The sequence below is a fragment of the Thamnophis elegans genome, chromosome 7 (genome assembly GCF_009769535.1).
Source record: "Thamnophis elegans isolate rThaEle1 chromosome 7, rThaEle1.pri, whole genome shotgun sequence".
Classification (NCBI taxonomy): Eukaryota; Metazoa; Chordata; class Lepidosauria; order Squamata; family Colubridae; genus Thamnophis; species Thamnophis elegans.
Window position 1 is genome coordinate 61,364,300 of NC_045547.1, and position 21,802 is coordinate 61,386,101.

The window sequence follows — 21,802 nt, forward strand, 5'->3', positions numbered from 1 at the left end:
ATAGTGTTGAACCTTTCCACTTTTGAGCACATAGTAATATCATTGCAGTTGTCATACCTAAAAATAAAATCCTATGGCTCCCCACTCCCAAGCCTTTGGTTTTAATTGTGACAGATAAATAACTTGAAATAGCTGGGGGAAATCTTCATCTAGACCTTGAGAGACCTTGTCACAAGAACAAATGGGGATGGGCTCTGAAAACTATTAAGAATATAGCAGAAAGTAGACAATTGCATCTAATTCAATCAGGGCTGAATTCAGCCAAATTTTAAAGATTAAATCTGACTAGATAGAGAAACAAAGCCAACAGCTACAAACATTATTGAGATCTTTGGATGTGATTTCTTCTGTTTCCTCTTTTCTCCCAACTCAACAATTCATTTCCTAAATTTTATTTAATGGCTTAAAACTATTCACAATGTTTTTTACCTAAGGAAGCAACACATGTGTTTGGCCACTAGGCTGCGCTAAAACATAACTCATCTGTGAAAACATTTTGTTTTTACACTGACTGAAACAACTTGCAAATTCAAACATTTGCTTGTATTAAAGTGTTAGTTTTGAGACAGACTAGCTAGATGGAAAAAATAAAGAAAAAATCTGCTTCAGCATCGGACCCTAGCAGACTCGAAGTAGAATGGTTAGCTCCTAATCTTTTTAAACCTGTCTTCTTGTTTACAGCCCAAAGAAAGTATTTTTCATCAATTTTTAAAAATTCTGTCATAAATTATGTATACAGTGACCTTTTCATTTTGCTACATGTAGAACTGTTTGTTCTTTCTGAGGCAAAGATTCACATTAAAGAATTATACTTAACTGTGGAAGATTTTAGTGTAAGACCTTAGATATTTATATCCCTGACAATATTCTGTTTGCAGTTACTTTAGGCAGGTCCAATATAATTCAATTTCCTCACTTTGTTTTTAGAGAATATGAAGCTGCTTCTCAAAGTCTTTTAAATTTTAGAAGTGGTTTGTCAATGTATAATAGGAAGTAACATATTCAGCCACCTAAATTCATAGTATGGTATTTTATATACTAGCTAACAACATCATCTCCTCCTTTGGGATCTGTATTACATAGAGAACAACAACAATTTGTTGTTTTATATATATTTGGAAAACAACATGACAACAGAAAAGAGTTATGTGTGGTAAATCTGATCTGTGCATAAACACAATTGGAAATATAGAATATATATCAGTAGAAATCACCATTTAAAAATTCAATACATGTTATTAACACATCAATTTTCCTTCTTGCTTTTGATTGTACAATGAGCCTTTTACTTATTTTGAAGCTACAAAGTTGACCTGGTTTAAATTAGTCTTACATTTTATCTTACCATATTTAGACTGCTTCTCTACTTTTTTTTCTCTTCAGGCGTAAAAAATTACGTGGGCAGCTGAAAAGGAATTAGTGTTTATTCTTCTTCAGAATAGGCACTCACCCACAATGCTTCATGTGTGGTGGCTTATCCATTCTTACTGCTAATTTTATCCTCAAATCAGAATCTTGGCTGTTTTTAGGGACTAACATTTTATGCAGCTCTGTTGACTTTGAGCTATTGGAAGTTGGGTACAACACAACCTAGAAAAGATACAAAGAAATTGTTTATCAGTCTGACAGGTTACAGTAAACTTTACTTGGAAGCTCTGGTCAACCCAGAAGCTGTCCATGCTACTTTTTTCTATTTCCTAAAAATTACATGGGATCCAAAGAAAGTCACAAGCTTCCATCTCACTGCAACTCATAGCTTCAGTCAAGACAGGTTCATTTTCTCAAAAATAAGTCACATAAGAGTCCTGATTCTCCACTGGCCTACTTTAAAAACATAATGAGCATTGAAAGCTGAATATTCCACAGATTTTTATGTGCTTTTACTAACAATGAACATTAGAGAGCACTAACCTATAATTTTTTGTATGTTTTCTTTTTTACTGTCTTGGATTAAATGGTTTAGAAGTAATTATCCTAAATAAATTAATACTACTTTCATTATTCTAATCAATGCAGCTCATAGAACTATGCTAAAATAATATTTTAGACTTCGTTTAAAGTAGCTGAGCTTCAGCTTCACTTATTAAGTTATTCTGTTGTAAATAAAAGTAACGATTGACATTCGTTATCATTAGAAAAGATAAATACATGCTATATTTACACAATAACATTATAACACTTGGATACAGGGGTGGGTTTCTCGCCCCGTTCCAACCGGATCGCTTGGAATGAGGCCGGCGGCGTCCTTGCGCACGCACACGGTGCGCGCGTGCATGCGCGCGGTGCGTGCATGCGTACTAGTGTCTGCGCGATGCTCCAGCTGCTCCTGGAGGATCGCGCAGGCGCTGTATGCGTTCTGCGCATGCGTGGAAAGCGCAGAATTTGTAAAAATCGGGTAAGGAGCGGGCGCGGGTGTGCGGGCGCGCGCGGGGGGGGCATCACCGTTCCCGGAAGTTACTTACTTCCGGGTTCGGTGACCAACCGGATCGCAGGGACCGGTGCGAACCGGTCGAAACCCACCCCTGCTTGGATAACAATCTATACTCCATATTAATCTACCCAGGCTTGGTGCTCTGGAGAGGACATTCCAGCTTTGCATTCAGTACACCAGATACTGTTTCAGGACCTCTTTCCTGAGCATGATACCATAGTTTTTTGGGACTGAAGGATGCCAATGCCAATGCCAATGCCAATGATAACACTCTGAACTGCATTGTGATGTCCAACGTTTCTGGACCATTTCACATGTGTATCTCATAATCTAAAAGCTATAAGGAATTGCTAACGCAAACCAAGTTTTTTATCCACTTGATCTCATTGCAAACACACATTACTTCCCAGTGAATAATGTTAAACTACATAGTTTGGAACAAAATCAGAAAAATCAAAGCAGATAATAAACATGATTGCAATATTTTTTTCACATTAAGCATGCCTTTTGTGTGAATGGTTCCTTTTACTATCTTAAAACAAACAGTTCCATTCACTTGAAAGAAAGTAGATATCAACATCATAGCAAAATATCAAACTGCATCATTAAATGTTTTATTGGAACGATTTAAATGGTAAAAATAACTTCACTTTTCGGTGTCAAGAAACAGTACAAATTACCACAATGTTACATTTAGTCTCTGTATATTTTAATAACATTCTGTATTTTAACAATATTAAACACCAAAACTGAATTAAAAAGAATACATTTTCATTGATATTTTTCTTGTAGACAGAATCTGTTTCAGATTTTAAAATTTATCAAAGCCCTTTATGTTCTTCTAATAGTTCAGCACTTTCAATTGCCCCACTTGAGGTACAAATGACTAAATTCTAAATTTTCAGTAAATAGTTCTGTGTTGTGACTCAGCAGCAGTCTTCTGTGAGTCTTTTCGGGATGCAAGTTTCACAATGCAGCTGGGGCTCGTTAGTGGGTCTTTGGGTGATAAAAGGACGGATGGTGCCACGCCCTAGTTGCAAGAGTCAACATTCCTTGGTTTGTTCAACATTGATTGATGATCAGTCGTGGTTTATGTAAGATTCACTTGGAAAAGTGCTTGGTTTTCTGTAACCCTGATTCAAGGATACACTTGGAGAAGTGCATTGCCATAAGAGAGATTTGTTTTGTATTCTGTTATCAGGTCAGAGACTGTATTTATGTTATTTTTGGGCTCGAAGCCAGTCTGAGCTGAGAACTGATAAAGAAAGTTCCTTTTAAGTTTGTTTGCCTGCCATTTGTTAATGAGCGGAGAAGGGGGAACAGAACAGTTCTGTAATGATATACTAAGATACCTCCCCCCCTCTTGTTAGTTCTCTGTCAAGTAGGTTGGAACAAAGATAATTTATCTTATGACATTTTCCCAATTTGAATAGTTATTTTAAAACAATACTTTGAAAAAAAATCTCTGAAATAGTCAGTCATTAGTTAGGGTAAGCAAAATTCCTTCTTCCCCATGTTGCCCCGAACTCTCTTCTCTGTTGACTACAAGCTATTCTATTATGTTAGAATACATCTAACTTACAACCCTACATACTGTACATTCAGCTTGTACTTAATTGGCAGTGTCAAACCTGGATGGAGCTAGTGAACACTATATGACTATACAAGCCTCATTTACTATATGCTAGAGAACAGAAAAACATCATCAGTTAAATGTGGGAGCTTCTGAAGTTTGTGGTTGGCCAAGGAAAACCAAAGGATGGACAAACTTGAAACATAAACTAAAAACACAAAAGCCAAGGAAATACATACCAACTTAAAGAGTTCCAAATTCTATGATGCAAGAGGCAGAGACAGGATTATCAGTTATTTTCTAAAAGATTTGCTTAGGCTGCTATTTGAACAACCTACATGAATCAGAACCAACCACTGAAACAGATGGGTATCAGAACATGTTATTTCTTAGACGTGAAGGGATAAAATAAAGCTCTCTCAGGTTAAGGTGAAGAGGAGTGGTGAATCTTCACTGTCAGATGGGAAAGAAATAGAACAAAAGCCCAATGAGTTGAAGACAAAGCAGCAATTTTATCCCAACAAAAGAAAAACAATAATGATCACTGAAGAATGGGAAATTATTTAACTATGTTCACAAGGCATGCCAGCAAACTATTTTAAGATTATCATTAGCATTTACAGAAAAGAACATCAGCAATATAAAGCATGCACAACCACGCTCACCCTCCAAATGCTAAATTATTTATTGGCTACTTAAGGATTTGACGAGCAGCTTAAACAAATTAGAGTTTATTTTTTTAACTGAATAATCAAAACTAATAAGACTAAGTTTTCTTTTTATTGAAACAGGCTTTGTGCTCAAACAACCCCAGATGTTCCCATGCTGAATTTACTTCTATGTTAAGCATGTACATTGAATGCTGCTTTGAATTAATTTTAAATATCTGGATTTCCAAAGGCCAGAACATGACAGGACGTAGAGGAGGAAGAAGCTCTTTTAATGGTACAGAATTTAGCAATCCTAATCCCATCTCAAAAATACATCTTCAGAAAGTGGTTTTCAAAACTGCTAAAATATTTTATCCAGACTTTGTCATGTTTAAAGGAAACTAATAAAAACAGAGTCACGTTAAGAATGCTTAATTGATGTTCCATTAAATTTAATAAAATGTGTAAATGTGATTAAGTCAGGAACCAACATATGGATCTGCCTGTCATAAATGAACATTTTTATGGCTGTAAAGTTTATATATATGTGCATGACAAAGCATGCACTTGTATTTATATACAGTCTGCTAAATTAAATATCAAATTTCTTTTCTCTCTCCCTATCATTCCCATACAACTCAATATTGCTCTATTGCATTAATCTGTGAATGAATTGGATATTATTCATGCCTGGAAGCAAAAGTCTCATTCACTCACAGAGGCAAGAGTCACAATATTTTTTTTCAAAATAAAGACAAATATTGCTTGTTTCTTTTGAACGCATACTTACGTCACACAATAAAAGTTTCTTTCAAACAGCCTTCCTCTCACACTGGCGTCACCTTCCTTTTAAAAAGCATATATCTACTAGAAAAAGTGTGTGGGTTAAATATGTATCTTAGAACGTGTCTTAGAATGTAAGCCAAATACTAAGAATTCACATGATGGAGGGAAGGATAACAGATTAACAGAGTTGGAAGAGACCGTGGAGGTCTTCTATCCAATCCACTGATCAGGCAAGAAACCCTATACCAGTGATGGCGAACTTATGGCACGCATGCCGGAAGTGACAACAGAGCCATCTCTCCAGGCATGCCAATTGTTGCCTGTTGCTCTTCCGTGTTCCAGTGCTGGTCTTCATGAGTGTGGGAGCGCTGGAAACCAGAAGACCAGGTGACTGGCGCACATGTCCACCAGCTCAGCTGCTCTTCCGATTTCCCACGCTCCCATGTGTATGTGCCGAGGAGCTGTTCTTCTGGTTTCTGGCACTCCCTCGTGCTGTTTTGGCACTTGGCATGGTGCCAAAAAGGTTTGCCAACACTGCCCTAAACCATTTTAGACAAATGATTGTCTAATCTCTTCCTCAAATCCTCCATTGGATGGATGGATGGATGGAAGGAAAAACAAAGAAAGAAAGCACAATTATTATAGATTATAATGTGAATGGGCAAACCTCCTTCACTAGCTATGGCTTCTCCTGCTGCTCCAGAAGGAACTACAAATCCAAGAAGATCCCTCCTTCAGAGCAGTATAACTAATTAAAAACAACCATTGGGTCAATGTTCCTGATATCTGAACATACAGTAGTTTAAATATATGTGAATATGGCCAGAGAGAAATCAGTGATTTACCAGAAGATAACTTCATATATTTGTTCACACCTTCTCCTCTAGTTTCCCAAGAAATTTCATTTTAGTTTATTTTGCCTTTTTTGTTCTGGCCATATAGGTACATTTCCCTATACAACAGTGACTCTCATTTTATTTTCTAATAGTACCTTTGGTGTAAACTATGAGATAAAAAATCGTTCTTGAAAGTAAAGATTATGCTTGCAGCTATTACTTTACTATATGATGAGCTTCAAAGCAATTAAAAAGTCCAATTAATGAGTAAACCAATATATTGGGGAGGTGGGAGACTTGGAGACTGCTGGGTACAACCAACCCATGTTGCATATACAGAAGGAAGAAGATAACTTCAAGGATATATTTTGCACAGAAATTTCTCCTTTTCCCCTTATAATCCTTCACTGGCACCTGACACCCAGGATTCATATCTGATAAACCCAAGACAAGTAAAAACATAAGAACAATCCTGCTGGATCAGGCCAAAGGCACATGAAGTGCAGTATTCTGGGTCACAAATGGCTAGTTGAACTGGTGGACCACAGTCTCTTTCAGCATTGCTTCAGAGTAATCATGCTGCCTATGATTCAGGAAGTAATGAGCAGGCATCCCTGTCCACTTTTAAACAATCTAAATTGGTTGCCTTCCACAGTTGAGCTATGTCCTATGAAACCCCATATTTCTTTCATCAATTCTGAAACTCCCTGTCTTCCCTGACCAGTTTTACATTGTGAGTGAACGAAAAACATTTTTACATCTTTACTGTTTATGCCATAAATGATTATATGTACCTTTGTCAAGACTCCTTTGCTTTCAAGCTGGAGCTACAATCTTTCCTCATAGGAGGCTAGTTCACCTCATAATTATGTTGGTCGTTCTGTTTCAAAACCTTTTCCACTTCTATAATATCTTTCTAAAGGAATTATGACCAGACCTACAGTATGTATAATAATTCAAGTGTGGTTTTCATCCTAGATTTGTATAAGGGTGTTATTATATCAGTTGTTCTATTTTCATTTCCCCTAAAATGTTTGCAAGCATAGAATGTTCTGGTTTTGCAGCAGCTACATAGAGCTTGACATTTTCATCAAGCCATCTGCAATTATTTCTGATCAGCCTCTGTCAGAAAAGATGACATTAATGTCACTGTTGTGGGTTGCTTTTTTTTTTGTGCCTTTGAATTGGTGTTGATTTCTAGTGACCTGCCTGGACAAGTCCCTGCAGTTTTCTTGGCAATGTCTTCAGAAGCCACTTGTCATTGCTTTCTTTCTACAGCTGAGAGACAGTAATTGTCCCAATACCACCAGGCTCACTTTTGCAACTATAGCTCATAGTGGCCCAGTTTCTAACCTGTATCTTTAACTATTACGCCACACTGGCATTTCCCCTTTTACGTGAAAGCGATTGAAACTGCCCATCATTGTCATTGGAGTTTTTTTCAGATATCTAACTTCATTTGCCATTTTTTATGTTAACTTTAGTTTCTTTGGACTAAATGTCACTAGTACTAACTGTCTTTTGGGGGAGTATATAGACAAACACATTGACTCATTGAAAGAATCTGTTCCATATATAGATACTCTGTTACGCTACTCTATGCCACTCTCAGGTTACAGGACAATTTTATCCTCAATATACCCTTATCTACAGAGCTTGTATAAGAGATAACTATGTATCTCATTTCTTACCTGCACTCTACCATATATTTTATTTGTTATTTGCATTCTAACATCAAGCACTCCAACTCTCTCCATCCATTTTTATTTAGATCTTCTTTCATTTGACAAACATATAATATTACCCTTGGATTTTCCTTTACCATTGGCACTCTGTAGCTCTCTTGACTGACTATATTCATTTCCTAGATCTACCATTCTCTATCATTTTCCTTACCAAAAATGTCACCCTCTGCTATGAGTGATTCTTATATGCTGGATATTTGTTGAATTTTGCTGGCTTTCTTTGCAGCATCCATTTAAAAAATGCTTATCATCTTTTTCGTGTATAAAATATTTTATTCAATTTTCACATTCCATTTGCAATCATTTATATACAGGGTATTTACTATAAGAAAAGAAAAAAAAAAGAAAAAGGGAATAAAACGAACAAATAAAAAGGAAACACAACTCATCATTCACAACCCCACCTAACCCTTGCATCCTCCATACACCCCATCTACCCCCTCCAACTTTCCTTTCTCCCTCTAACACTCCCCTCCTACTTCCCTTTCCCCTCAAACCTTCCTTCTCCCCTTACTCCCCAGACACCCTCCTTACATACTCCTTACATTCCCCTTACTCCTTCCTTACTCCTCCCTCTTCCTTCCCTCTACCTCCCTCCTTGGTGTATGCCTTTATTCGAGTGTTGTTTGATCTGATAAAAGTAAAGTGAACCAAGGAAAATAATAATAATAATAATAAAAAAAAAGAACCACCGTATATAAATACATTCTTGTTCTTATTAAAACTATATTAACACCCCCCACCCCACCCCCCACAATCCCCATCCCTAATCCTCCCGACTTCCCAGGGCCCACACCTGGCACTACCTTCTATCTAAAATATCTTGTATACATATGGATTAAAAAATAAAAGTAATATATCAAAAAAAAAAAAAAAAAAAAAGGGAAAAGCAGAGAAAGGAAAAAAAAAAAGGAAAAAAAGAAAAGAGAAAAGAGAAAAAAGAAAAAAAGAGACCACTCTTTGTGTTGATCTCAGCCCCCCATCTTTATCTATGCTTAAATAGTATAACTCATTCTATCTATATTTTATTCTCATCTCTTACTTCTTTGCTATTTACCCCGACCTTCTGTAGGCTCTCCCGTTCCCTTCCTAAACCTCATGATCCCTTCCAATAAGATTTAAGCAACGTGGTTCATGCCATATATTCAAATATAACTTTACAGACAAGTAATCAAACTTTCCCTTCTAGTAAAATTTAAACAACGTAAGTGATCTTTCTTTACCCCTTTTTCAAACAGTAATTCAAAATAATCTAACCAGATTTCCCCTTCTTAGTAAAGTTAAGCAGCGTAGATCAGATATTACTTTACACAGGAATCAATTTCTATCTTAAGATAATTCCAACCGACTTCCCCTTCTAATAGAATTTAAATAACTTAGTTCATTCCACATGTATTTTACCCTCATCCCCCACTTGTCTGATATTTACCACTATCAAATTTATACTACCATTTGTTTAAAATATAACTCAGAGCGATTTGTAGCATAAATCATTCCACATATTCCAATAATACTTTCAGCAAGAATCAGTTAACCTTCTATTTTAAGGTAGTCGCTTCTAACAAAGTTTAAACAACATAAATCATTCCGCATTCTTTTTACAGTTATCTTAAAATAATCCCAAGCGGCTTCTTATTCTAATAAGCTTTAAACAACATAAATTTTGCCCTCTTCCCTTGCTTGTCTAGTATTTACCTCAAATAACGTAGTTCATTCCACATGCATTTTACCCTCATCTCTTGCTTGTCTAATATTTACCACTATCAAATTTATACTAGCGTTTATTTGAAATGTAACTCAAAACTATTACAACCAACTTTCCCTTCAAATAAAAGTTAAATAGCATGGATCATATTCAAATAATACTTTCAGCAGGAGTCAGTTAACCTTCTATTTTAAAATAGTCCCATCTAACAAAGTTTAAACAACATAAATCATTCCGCATTCTTTTAACCACTATCAAATTTATGCTAACGTTACTTTAGAATCTAGCTCAAAGTAGTTTCACCCAGCTTTCCCTTCTGATAAGAATTAGTCCACTTTTTCTACCGGAGAGAGGTCTCAAACCCCCATTCAGTCCTCAACTTTAGGAAGTCTTTTGAAGTATCTAAATTCTTGATCTGCGTTCTTCTGCTTCTCCGAGGGAGGAGGGGCTACCCCCTCCATCTTGCAGCCGCATGGCCAGCCGTTTGCTTTCTCCTTCCGCTTGTCTCTCCTCTCTTCCAAGCGCATCAGGAAATCCCGCCTTCAGAATCCTACAATAGAAATCTTGAGCCTCTGAAACAGAATTAAGACGAAATCTTTGATTCTCAAATGTAACCGTGATGCCGGCAGGGGCCTCCCATCTGTATCGAATCTGTTGACTCCTAAGCTCTTTAGTTAAAAAGGTGTAGTCCCTTCTTGCTTTCAACATCTGGGAAGGTATATTTTTGAAGACAATCACGTCCTGGTCATCAACTCGGAGACTGTTATTATGAAACTTTTGCACAATCGCGTTTCTAGATTCTTTGGTAGAGAAATGTATAATTATATCCCTCGGGAGCTGTCGCTGTTCCGCTGTCAATGAGTTCTGGCGATAGATTTTCCGAATCTGCCAATCAAAGTTAAGTCCCGGGCTTCCCAGCGCATGGCTGAAGGCTTCAGCAAAGGTCTGTTTCAAATTCTCTTGCTCCTTTTCACGGAATCCCCTGACTCTTATTGAAAATGCCTTCCTATCAAAATTTAGCATCATAAGTTGTTCTTCGTTATTTCTAATTTTTTCTTGTAAAATTTGAATATTGGTAGTCAAATCAAAATTAGCCTTCTCCAGACTTTCCAATTTGTTCTCTATTTCAGCAGAGTAATCCGACAGGGCAGACACGGCTGCAAACGTATTCGCCTTCATTTGATTAACTTTAGATTTTAGATCATCATAAAGTTGCAATACAAATTCCTTAAGTTCTTGCTTAAAGGCATCAAAAATTTTAAAGAGATATTCCTGTGTTAAAACTTCTCCAGTAGAGGGCGTAGGAGACAAAGGCTGTATTTCCAAAAAAGATTCTTTAAATTCTTTAGACACATTTGTAGCAAGACGCTTCTTTGATCTGGGTGCCATAATAAATAAACAAGTAAGCAGCGCTTCGCTCCCCTCTATTTCCAAAGAAAAAGAGTTTATTTTGTTAGGGAGCGGTCTGCAGGAAGATAAGCCCGGCTAAGTACATCCAGTAATCATCCACGGAGAGAAATCGCCATTTTGTAGTCTATTTAAACAAAGAAGTCTTTAAGACGAATGGTGCTGGTATTTAAGATAGTAATAAAAGCATAAATCTCACAGGGGTGGTACCCTCCCGTATCAAATCTAGCTTGAAAAAAACTTTGTTTTGTCCTGGGGGGGGCTAGCCTGTCTGGGGCTGCCAAAAAAAAAAAAGGCAGCTGAGAAGAACTGGCCGGAGATAAAAGCTCCGCTTCGGCTGGATCTAATCTCTTCCACAGCCAAAAAAAGAAAAAGGCTGTGGCTTACGAATAGACCCTAGTCTACGGAGCTACCCTCCCTGCCCCTTTTTTAGCCAAAAAGGGGTGCTATCTATGATGTTATTTAGATATACAGACCAGATCTCTGAGGAGCTCGGTGGAGCCCTCCTCGGCAACAGGCCACGCCCCCAGGAAGTAAAAAATGCTTATCATCTTTTTGATGTTATGTTATGCACACTATTGGTTCAAGAGCAACCATCTTCTTTGTGTAGAATAGGCTTGTCCTAACAGAGATACTGTACTAGTACCTCACAAACCCCTTTCCCCAATAATATTTTCTTAATCATTCATTGAGACTTTTCAGCTAAATCTAATTGAGTCTGTGCATGGAAAAGCATCAGTCACTGATGCTGAAAATGAGCCACAGCCAATGAACAGCTTTTCCCAGCACTATCTACATAACTATGTAGACAGTACCTGTCACCTTCATACTAGGCAGAAAATTCATTGTGTAGATGTCACACCTATATCTCTATGTGTTGTTGTTGTTAGTCGCGAAGTCGTGTCCGATCCCATGGACAACTTTCCTCCAGGTCTTCCTGTCCTTTATCATCCCCTGTTTAAGCTCACACCGACTGCTTCTGTGACTCCATCCAGCCACCTCATTCCCTGTTGTCCCTTTCTTCTTTTCCCAGCAATAGCAATAGCAGTTAGACTTATATACTGTTTCATAGGGCTTTCAGCCCTCTCTAAGCGGTTTACAGAGTCAGCATATTGCCCCCACAGACTGGGTCCTCATTTTACCCACTTCGGAAGGATGGATCAACCTTTGAGCCAGTGAGATTTGAACCGCCGAACTGCAGCTTAGCAGTCAGCTGAAGTGGCTACAGTACTGCATTCTAACCACTGTGCCAATAGGCTCTTCTCCAGTGAGTCCTTCTTTCTCATTAAGTGGCCAAAGTATTTGAGTTTCATCTTCAGGATCTGGCCTTCTAAAGAGCAGTTAGGATTGATCTCCTCTAGGATTGACAGGTTTGATCGCCGTGCAGTCGACTGCAGAGTCCTCTCCAGCACTATAATTCAAAGGCCTCCATTCTTTGGCGCTCAGCCTCCCTTATGGTCCAACTTTCATAGCCATACATTGCAACTGGGAAAACCATAGCATTGACTATATACACTTTTGTTGGCAGGGTGGTTTCTCTGCTTTTTAGTATGCTGTCTAGATTTGCCATAGCTTTCCTCCCCAGGAGCAAGCAATAGTTCTATGTGTAAACCTCTAAAAAATGTGAATACCCCTCTATCGTAAGTTGATGTTGCAGGCTGAAGTCATATGCTGCCATCTTATCTTTGACTTTTGTTGCCAACTTCTATGTTTTCCTAGCTAATTTTGTTCACCTATTTTGTCCCTATGAGAATGAACCTGCTCCCTAAGAATCAGGAAGGTTATACACAGATAATGTCTGACCAGCAGTTATTCACTTGACGCTCAATACAATACAACAGATAGCTCCACAGCCTCCGACAGCTGTCTGATTGTCTACTTGTAATAAGGACCACAACAATGAATCCTAAATTGATATCACACCAAGGGGGAAATAAAGATAATGTTGCTTAGCCTGGGCGATTCCCTTCTTCTATACAGAGAACCAGCTGCATCATGAAGTTGTAAAATTCAGATGTATTGATGAAAAATAACCGAGCAGACAGAAATAATAACCATGTAGATTTCACCATTTATCTGCTCTTCTGACTGGCTCAACATTAAAAAAAGGAAAGTAAGAAAACATCCTTTGGCACAGATGTTTATATGCCTTGAAGCAATTTAGTCATTTTTTAATTTTCTACTTCTATGCTCAATTTTTCTGTGCTGCTTTTTCAAAAAGAGGTACTTACAAACTTTGTCCAGACTTTATACTATAACATGCTGAGATTCCTTCTGGATACCTACTTTTCATTTTCCCTATGGAAATAAATGAACTGATTTTATCTGCTGACTTGCACAGAGGCAAAAAGATGCTTCCATACTCCAAAGGGGTGTGGACTGAACCCTGACCTTCACTAGGGGCCTTTTAAATAAAAGGTTGTTGATGAGAGGGTAACATTTTCCATCTCTAACTGTGGATTGTTAATATATTCCTTTGAACTCCTGCTAATGAATGGAAAACCATTATATTCACTTGAAAAGGAAGAGAAATATTCACTCTCATATCTGTTCACTTTTTCATTCCATTTTCTTTTTTCATTGTGTAAGAAGTACTCAGTTGCAGCAGATGGCACCATCTACATGACCTTGTTTGAACCACATAAAAACTAACTGGGGGCAACCCTGGTTATACCCTCTTGGATGGGAAAGTATAAAGAAATTGGAATGAAAAACTCCCCAACAACCAGCAACCTTATCTTGTAGGAAGATAATGGCAAACTACTTTCTTATAGCCAAGAAAAACACAACGTAGTCACCAAAAGTAAAAAATGACATTCTTTCATGAATATGAATATATGTATGTATAGAAAATATGTGAGCATTTGGTAACTAACCTTCTTTCTTTCTTTCCTTTCTTTTTCTTTCTCTCTCTCTTTTCCGCCTCCCCCTCCCTTCCCTCCCTTTTTGAAAAGTATGTATTATGCAAGGAAACAGGAAAAAATAAAGGAAGAAAAGAGAGGGGTACAAAAAATTGGTGCTTCATAATGATTTTTAATGATTCTGTATATGAGGAATACACATACCTTAGAGATACAATCATGTATGTATCTTAATAGATGGGAAAAGCATTAACTTAATGAAAAAAGAAACAGAAAGATCCCACAATAAATCTGACATGATGCTTGTTTAGGATTGTTTAAAACAAATTGTTCAGTTAACCAAGCCAGGTTTATGCTGATTTTTTTTTGAAACTGCCTTAAGAAATTAAAAATCCATGTGCAATGTGCTTCTTGGATCCCCAAAGAAAGTGGGTAATAATTTACAAAATATTACTAACTTGGCACATCATGCAAGTTCCTCTATAACTGTGAAAATAGCCACTTCTCCTGAGCATCCAGTGGCCATTAGCAAGAGAATTAAGAAATACTCTCCCTAGAGAACAGAGTATTGGGTGCTACAGTGTAAGTATCCAGCTGTCAAATATCTCCAATCTAATCCCTTTTAATAAATCTGATTAAAGAGTGTAAGCAACTCACAATCTCTTGCCAAGTACCTGATGCTTTGCTTTGTGGAACCAAAAGCTTCCAAAAGCATCACTTGATCTCATGGTATAATAAGAAATGCTAATAAGATTTCTTTTGAGCTTCTTCCACTCACACATACATGATGTGCATATATGCATGCATGCATGTAATGTGTGTAGAGTATAGTGGAAACATCTGAATCCAAATAAAGGAAGACTGGGGGTCTCAAAACTTATTTCCTAGAAACTTCCCCGATCTCCCCACATTGGCTACAATTTAAGATAGCAACTTCGTAGTTGCTGCTGTAACCGCTTATTTTCTGGGAAGCAACCGATCAGTGGTGGGATTCAAATAATTTAACAACCGGTTCCCTGACCCTGACCCTAACCCTAACTCTAATGATTTCTTCCAACAACCAGTTCACCAAACTGCTCAGAAAGTTAACAACCGGTTCTCCCGAAGTGGTGCGAACTGGCTGAATCCCACCACTGCAATCGATCTGATAATCTTTCCTCACTAACTTTTTTGGTATCCTCTATTCTCAGAATTTGACAAAATTGCCTGTTCTACTTTTTGGGAAATCTATAGGTTAGAAATTAAAACATGAAAACAATTATAGTGATGTATCTTCCTGGTCATACATGGAGACGGTTTTAGCCATTCCATCCTGTCCTTGAAGAAGAGAGCAATCTTACCATATATATATATATATATATATATATATATATATATATATATATATATATATATCTATCTATCTATCTATCTATCTATCTATCTATCTATCTATCTATCTATCTATCTATCTATCTATCTATCTATCTATCTATCTCTCTCTCTCTCTCTCTCTCTCTCTCTATATATATATATATATATATATATATATATACATACATACACACATATATATATACATACACATATATACACACACACACACACACACACACACACACACACACACACACACACACACACACACATATATATATATATATATATATATATATATATATTAGTGTCACAACCCCTGGTAAGCCCCAATTATGGGAGGAAGCTAACTTGAATAGCTTGAAATAGATCTATACTAGTCTCCCTTTATTTATTTATCAGCACAAATAAACACACACACACACACACACACACACACACACACATATATATATATATATATATATACATACACACACATACAAACATACATACATACATATATATTTCACCATTTATTCTATATATATAATAAAACTTTACTTAGAAAATATGAAGTTTAAAATCATAAAAGAGAATGCAATAGTCCAGGCATACCACACGATGGGGTTTTGCTACAAATAAATTCTTTTTCTGAGGTAGGTAGCTCACCAAAATATTATAAATAAAACATTTTCCTGCTCAAACTGAAGACTGGAATGCAAGACTGTGATTACAGTTGACAGTTTCCCAGTTTATACAGAAAACTACCCCAAAAGGGATACTTACATAGCATAGGAAAAGGTATTAATCCTAGTTCAGATTCCTAAATTTATTACATACGATATATCTACGAAACTAAAATTCTCTGGAAAATAGATGTTCTATTTTTCTCAATTACCTGGATGTTCTGTAGATTCCTGGCAAATCTAGGTTTTAATAAGAGGCTAAATGAAATAATCTTAGGCTTTTTTCCAGGCCTGATTCATAACTGCCCCTTTGGTTGCTCTTCCAATACTGCCTTTTTTATTTTCAAAGGACCCAAATGATTTATCTCCAGAATAGGAGAGACTGGAGTAAATCTGTGTGTATGTGACAAAGAGCATTTCTCCCTCATGGATGTAACTGAACATCTGAGACCATCTGGCAAACATCCCAGAGTATTGTGGATGTCTGGCTTGAGGTTACATCCACAACACATGGTTTTGCATGAGAAGCAAATGTACTAGACATCTATAGTACAGTAATATTTTTAAGTTTGCTTTCTCAATTAAGAAAATGATTAGAATACTTTTGACTAGAATATAATATCAGACAGCTTTAAAAGCAAATGGTTCTGTGTATGTAAGAATTAATAATCTTTGGAACAGATTAAAAGAGTTAGTCTTTGAAACATTAAGAAATATTTAAATTAGCATCACACATTTGGTGTAGAAGCTAGATAATAGGGTGCAATTTAATATAGCAAAGTGGAGGAGTATTGTTGCATGCAGAATTTGGCCTTGGCACTTCTGTTTAAAGCAGATTGGCTTGTCTGAACTGAAGTTCTGAATAGTGAAGTTATATAGTCAGAGGTGGGTCACATACTGTAACTACCGTTTCACCTGAACTGTTCCGAACCCGTGGCAGCCCACCACTGTATATAGTCCGTATATTTCACCATGGCTCATTTACTACCAAATTGCTTTGACCATTAGTAGTTCAGATTCTTGTAGAGAGCTTAAGCTTGCAATAAATCTATATATTCATTTGAACTGCTTGAGTCTCCTGATTTTTCTGGTGCTTGACAGTCATTCTATGATTGTGGCAGTTCCTTAACCACTGCAAAAAAGGTCCTAAAATTGGGTCAGTCACAACTGACAGTTACAACTGTCATGATTTATGACCATAATAGGAAGGCTCCATTACAGGTGTGAGGAACATGTCTGCCGAGCTCACCGCTCTGGCTCCGTACAGGAGAAACAACCAGTAGAGAGGAGAAATCGAGCTCTGGAACTGAGCCGAAAGAGGGTAAGGTAGAGTGAACTTTTTGCGGTCCTGGAGCTGGCAGTGGACTGGCGAGTTTTTACTCCCCAAGGCTGCCGCTTCTGAAAGACGCCGACACCGCTGACGCCGCTCAGCGCCGCGGCCCAGCTGGCTTGAGAAACCCGACCCCCCCGTGTCTGCTGCCTGACCGCCGCGGCCGCAACCGACGCTGTGCCGCTGGCTTGCCGACGCCGGCTCGAGAACGCCGCGGCTTGAGAACGCCGCGGCTCAGCTGTTATAAGACTCTGCGGCCGAGCTGCTAGGGGAATCCTGATCTTCCCCCGATTATTGCTGGCTGCCGCTTGAGAACGCCGCGGCTCAGCTGTTACAAGACTCTGCGGCCGAGCTGCTAGGGGAGTCCTGATCTTCCCCCAATTATTGCTGGCTGCCGCGACCACTGTTGTTTGTTGGCTCGCTGGCCCGCTGGCTGTGAGACCGCCGCGGCTTAGCGGCTTGGAAGACCGTACGGCCCAGCTGCTTTTGGGGGGAGCCTGACTTAACTACGATTACCGCCCCGACTACCATAACCATCATTATGTCGCTGTTGGCCCGATAACTCTCTGGTTTGCTGAGGCCCCTTTGAGAACGCCAGGGCCCAGCTGCTGAATGGGGCACCCCCCCCCCTTCCACCTTGGATGAAGCTTTTTTCAACCTTGGGCTTAGACTACTAAGGGGGCTGGTACGATTGGTACGACTCTTGTTGTGAACTGACTTCTGCATATTGGGCCTTTGACCATCATGATTGGCCTTCCGGCTCTCGCTGCTGCTGCTGATATTTAGACCTACTCTGCCTTCACGCTGTAACCAAAAGAAGAGAACTGGTGAGGGAGGAAACTGCTCAAGGGGACGGAATTGAAGGAGAGTGTGATTGGTGATTAGAACATCTCCCCCCTGTCTTTTTCCATCAGAGACAGATATTCTTTCCCCACCCTAGGACTTAACCTGGAAATAACATCAAGGGGATGGCTGGAATTGAACTTAACCATCAGACTTTCTCCACTATGGTTAGCCCCTTGACTCCCCCTGTTACAGCTGCTGCCCAGATCCACCTTGTCCCCCATCCTCCCCTCCCTTGGACGATATTGGTCTCCTTAGCGGAGCTCCCATTAAGGTGCTACCCTCCTCAGGAGAGGTGGAAGGCACCTTTGGACTATTACGAACTGTGCAACTTTTTCCTATATTTCTTTTAATCGGTATGTTGAGTGCATGGGATTGTTTGAGATGATATGAATGATCTCACTTTTTATTATTATATAGTTGTATTGGTGTTTTTAACTTTTTTAGTGAGGACTGTTTGTGTGAGAGCTTGGGTATGAGTGATTCGGAGGACCTGGCGGGGTATGCGGGGGCCACCGGGGTGGTTGGGGGGGCTATATCCACGGGAGAGGGTCGGAGCATTGCGGTCATAACAGGGAGAGGCAGATATAGCGGGGACTTTAGGGCAGGCCATCATCGGGGAAGGAGGGCTCGCTGTGTTATAGAGATCCCTCCTTCCGGCCCTAGGAGTCCCACTCCAAGGTCAGATGGCGCGAGTATTAAGGACCCTGGTCTCAGGCTGCTGTCGCTAAATGCCAGGTCTGTCGTTCATAAGGCCCCCCTCATCCGGGACTTGATAACTGATGAGGGCGCAGACCTGGCATGTATTACTGAGACATGGCTGGGCACGGAGGGAGGAGTCCCCCTCGTTGAGATGTGCCCAGCCGGATTTCAGGTGCTACACCAGCCGAGAGCCCAGGGAAGTGGTGGCGGTGTGGCTATTGTAGTCCGGGAGTCTTTAGTACCTCGTAGGATCCCTGCTCCGGAGCTTGTCGGGTGTGAGTCCCTGCTGGTGAAGCTGGACCTCAAGGGTCAAGTGGGTCTGCTGCTTACGTACCTGCCTCCCAACTGCGTTGCAGCAGCCCTCCCCTCTCTCCTCGAGTCAGTAGCCGAGCTAGCAGTTGAGTTCCCTAGACTTATAGTTCTGGGGGACTTCAACTTGCCTTCGCTCGGTGAACACTCTGATGGAGCGCAGGAGTTCATGGCTTCCATGACAGCCATGGGCTTGACTCAAGTAATCCGAGGCCCAACTCACTCAGCGGGTCACACGCTCGACCTCGTATTCCTCTCGGAGCAGTGGAGTTACGATCTTGGTCTGAGGGGTAATGAGATCATACCCCTGTCGTGGTCAGACCACTACCTACTGAGGCTAGACTTCCGGAGGCCAAACCCCCACCGTAGGGAGGAGGAACCGATCAGCTGGTTCCGCCCCAAGCGACTGATGGATCCTGTTAGGTTCCAGACGGAGCTTGGGGTTATTCCTGATACCCTCGCCCACAGTTCGGCGGAGTCCCTCGTCGCTGCCTGGTACTCGGCAGCTTTGGAGTCTCTAGACCGGATTGCGCCGCTACGGCCCCTCCGGGTCAGCGGCCCCCGGAGGCCTCCTTGGTTTACTGAGGAGCTCCGGGAGGTAAAGCGCCGGAGGAGACGCCTAGAACACTCGTGGAGGTCCGATAGGTCCGAGTCGAAACGGGCACTTTTAACAGCATGCACCAAGGAGTATATTCGGACTTTAAGAACAGCAAAAAGAACATATATTGCCTCCTTGGTAGCGTCCGCCGAGTCCCGCCCAGCCACCCTGTTTAGGATAACCCGCTCCCTCCTAAATAGGAGGGAGACGGGGGACTCCCTACAGGGTAAGGCTGAGGAGTATGTCCAGTTCTTGGCGGACAAAGTTGCCCGGTTTCGAGCGGACCTGGACTCCACCCCAGTAGATCCAGCCGAGACACAAGGAGAAGACTTGGCAAACCATCTCTGGGTTGAGTTTCAGGAAGTTGCCTCTGGGGATGTGGACAAGGCTATGCGAGCTGTGAGTGCCTCCACCTGCATACTGGACCCGTGTCCCTCCTGGCTGGTTGCCAACAGCAGTGAGGTGACACGAGGCTGGATCCAGGCGGTTGTGACCGCCTCTCTTCGGGAGGGGTACTTTCCCACCGCGCTCAAGACAGCGGTGGTAAGACCCCTCCTGAAGAAACCGTCCTTGGATCCAGCTGTTCTTAATAACTATCGTCCAGTCTCCAACCTCCCCTTTGTAGGGAAGGTTGTTGAGAAGGTGGTGGCTCTCCAGCTTCAGCGTACCTTGGAGGAAGCTAACTATCTTGACCCCTTCCAGTCTGGCTTCAGACCCGGTTACAGCACAGAAACCGCTTTGGTCGCATTGACCGATGATCTCTGGAGAGCTAGGGATGGAGGCCATGCTTCCATCCTAGTTCTCCTGGACCTCTCAGCGGCTTTCGATACCATCGACCATGGTATCCTTCTGCGACGACTGCGGGAGATAGGGGTGGGCGGCACTGTTTTGCAGTGGTTCTCCTCCTATCTCTCGGACAGGTTGCAGTCGGTGTTGGTGGGGGGGGCAGAGATCGTCCCTGAGGCCCCTAACTTATGGGGTGCCGCAGGGGTCGGTCCTATCCCCCCTACTATTTAACATTTACATGAAACCGCTGGGCGAGATCATCCGAAGGCACGGGATAAAATACCACCAATATGCGGACGATACACAGTTGTATCTGTCCGCCCCGTGCCAACTCAATGAAGCGGTGGACGTGATGAACCGGGGTCTAGAAGCCGTTAAAGACTGGATGAGAGCAAACAAGCTGATACTCAACCCAGACAAGACCGAGTGGTTGTTGTGTTTCCCTCCCAAAAATTTGACCAACATACCATCACTCAGGCTGGGGGGACAAAACTTACACCCCTCAGAAAGGGCCCGCAACTTGGGAGTCCTCCTGGACCCACAGCTGACTTTTGACCACCATCTCTCAGCTGTGACCAGGTGGGCATTTGCCCAGGTTCGCCTGGTGCGCCAGTTGCGGCCCTACCTGAATCGGGAGGCCCTCACAACAGTCACTCGAGCCCTTGTGATCTCCAGGCTGGAATACTGTAATGTGCTCTACATGGGGCTGCCCTTGAAGAGCATCCGGAGACTTCAGCTAGTCCAGAATGCGGCCGCGCGAGTGATTGTGGGCGCACCACGGTTCGCCCACATAACACCGATCCTCCGTGAGCTGCACTGGCTACCTGTCGATCTCCGGGTGCACTTCAAGGTTCTACTCACCACCTATAAAGCGCTCCATGGTAGTGGATCTGGCAATTTGAGAGACCGCCTTCTGCCAATTACCTCCCTGCGTCCCATCAGATCGCATAGAGTTGGCCTCCTCCGTATTCCATCCGCCAGTCAGTGCCGACTGGCGACTACTCGGAGGAGAGCCTTCTCTGTTGCGGCTCCGACACTATGGAACAATCTCCCCGTGGAGATTCGTACCCTCACCACCGTCCAGGCCTTCCGCACAGCCCTCAAGAACTGGCTAGCCCGTCAGGCCTGGGGATAAGTTTACTTTTGCCCCTCCCGAATGTTGAGTGAATGTTGAGTTTTACTATTTAATTTACTTTTGTGCACATTTCTTTTTGTA

General features: G+C 40.9%; 1 protein-coding gene across 9 annotated transcripts in view; it reads right to left on the minus strand.

Moving 5' to 3' along the window:
* CADPS2 (calcium dependent secretion activator 2) overlaps positions 1–21,802 on the minus strand; it is a 387,307-nt gene that overhangs the window by 193,235 nt on the left and 172,270 nt on the right. For all 9 annotated transcript variants that reach the window (XM_032220716.1, XM_032220714.1, XM_032220712.1 and 6 more), the window contains one exon: positions 1,451–1,590. In XM_032220716.1, the coding sequence (XP_032076607.1) occupies positions 1,451–1,590 (140 nt within the window). The remainder of the gene's footprint in view (positions 1–1,450; positions 1,591–21,802) is intronic.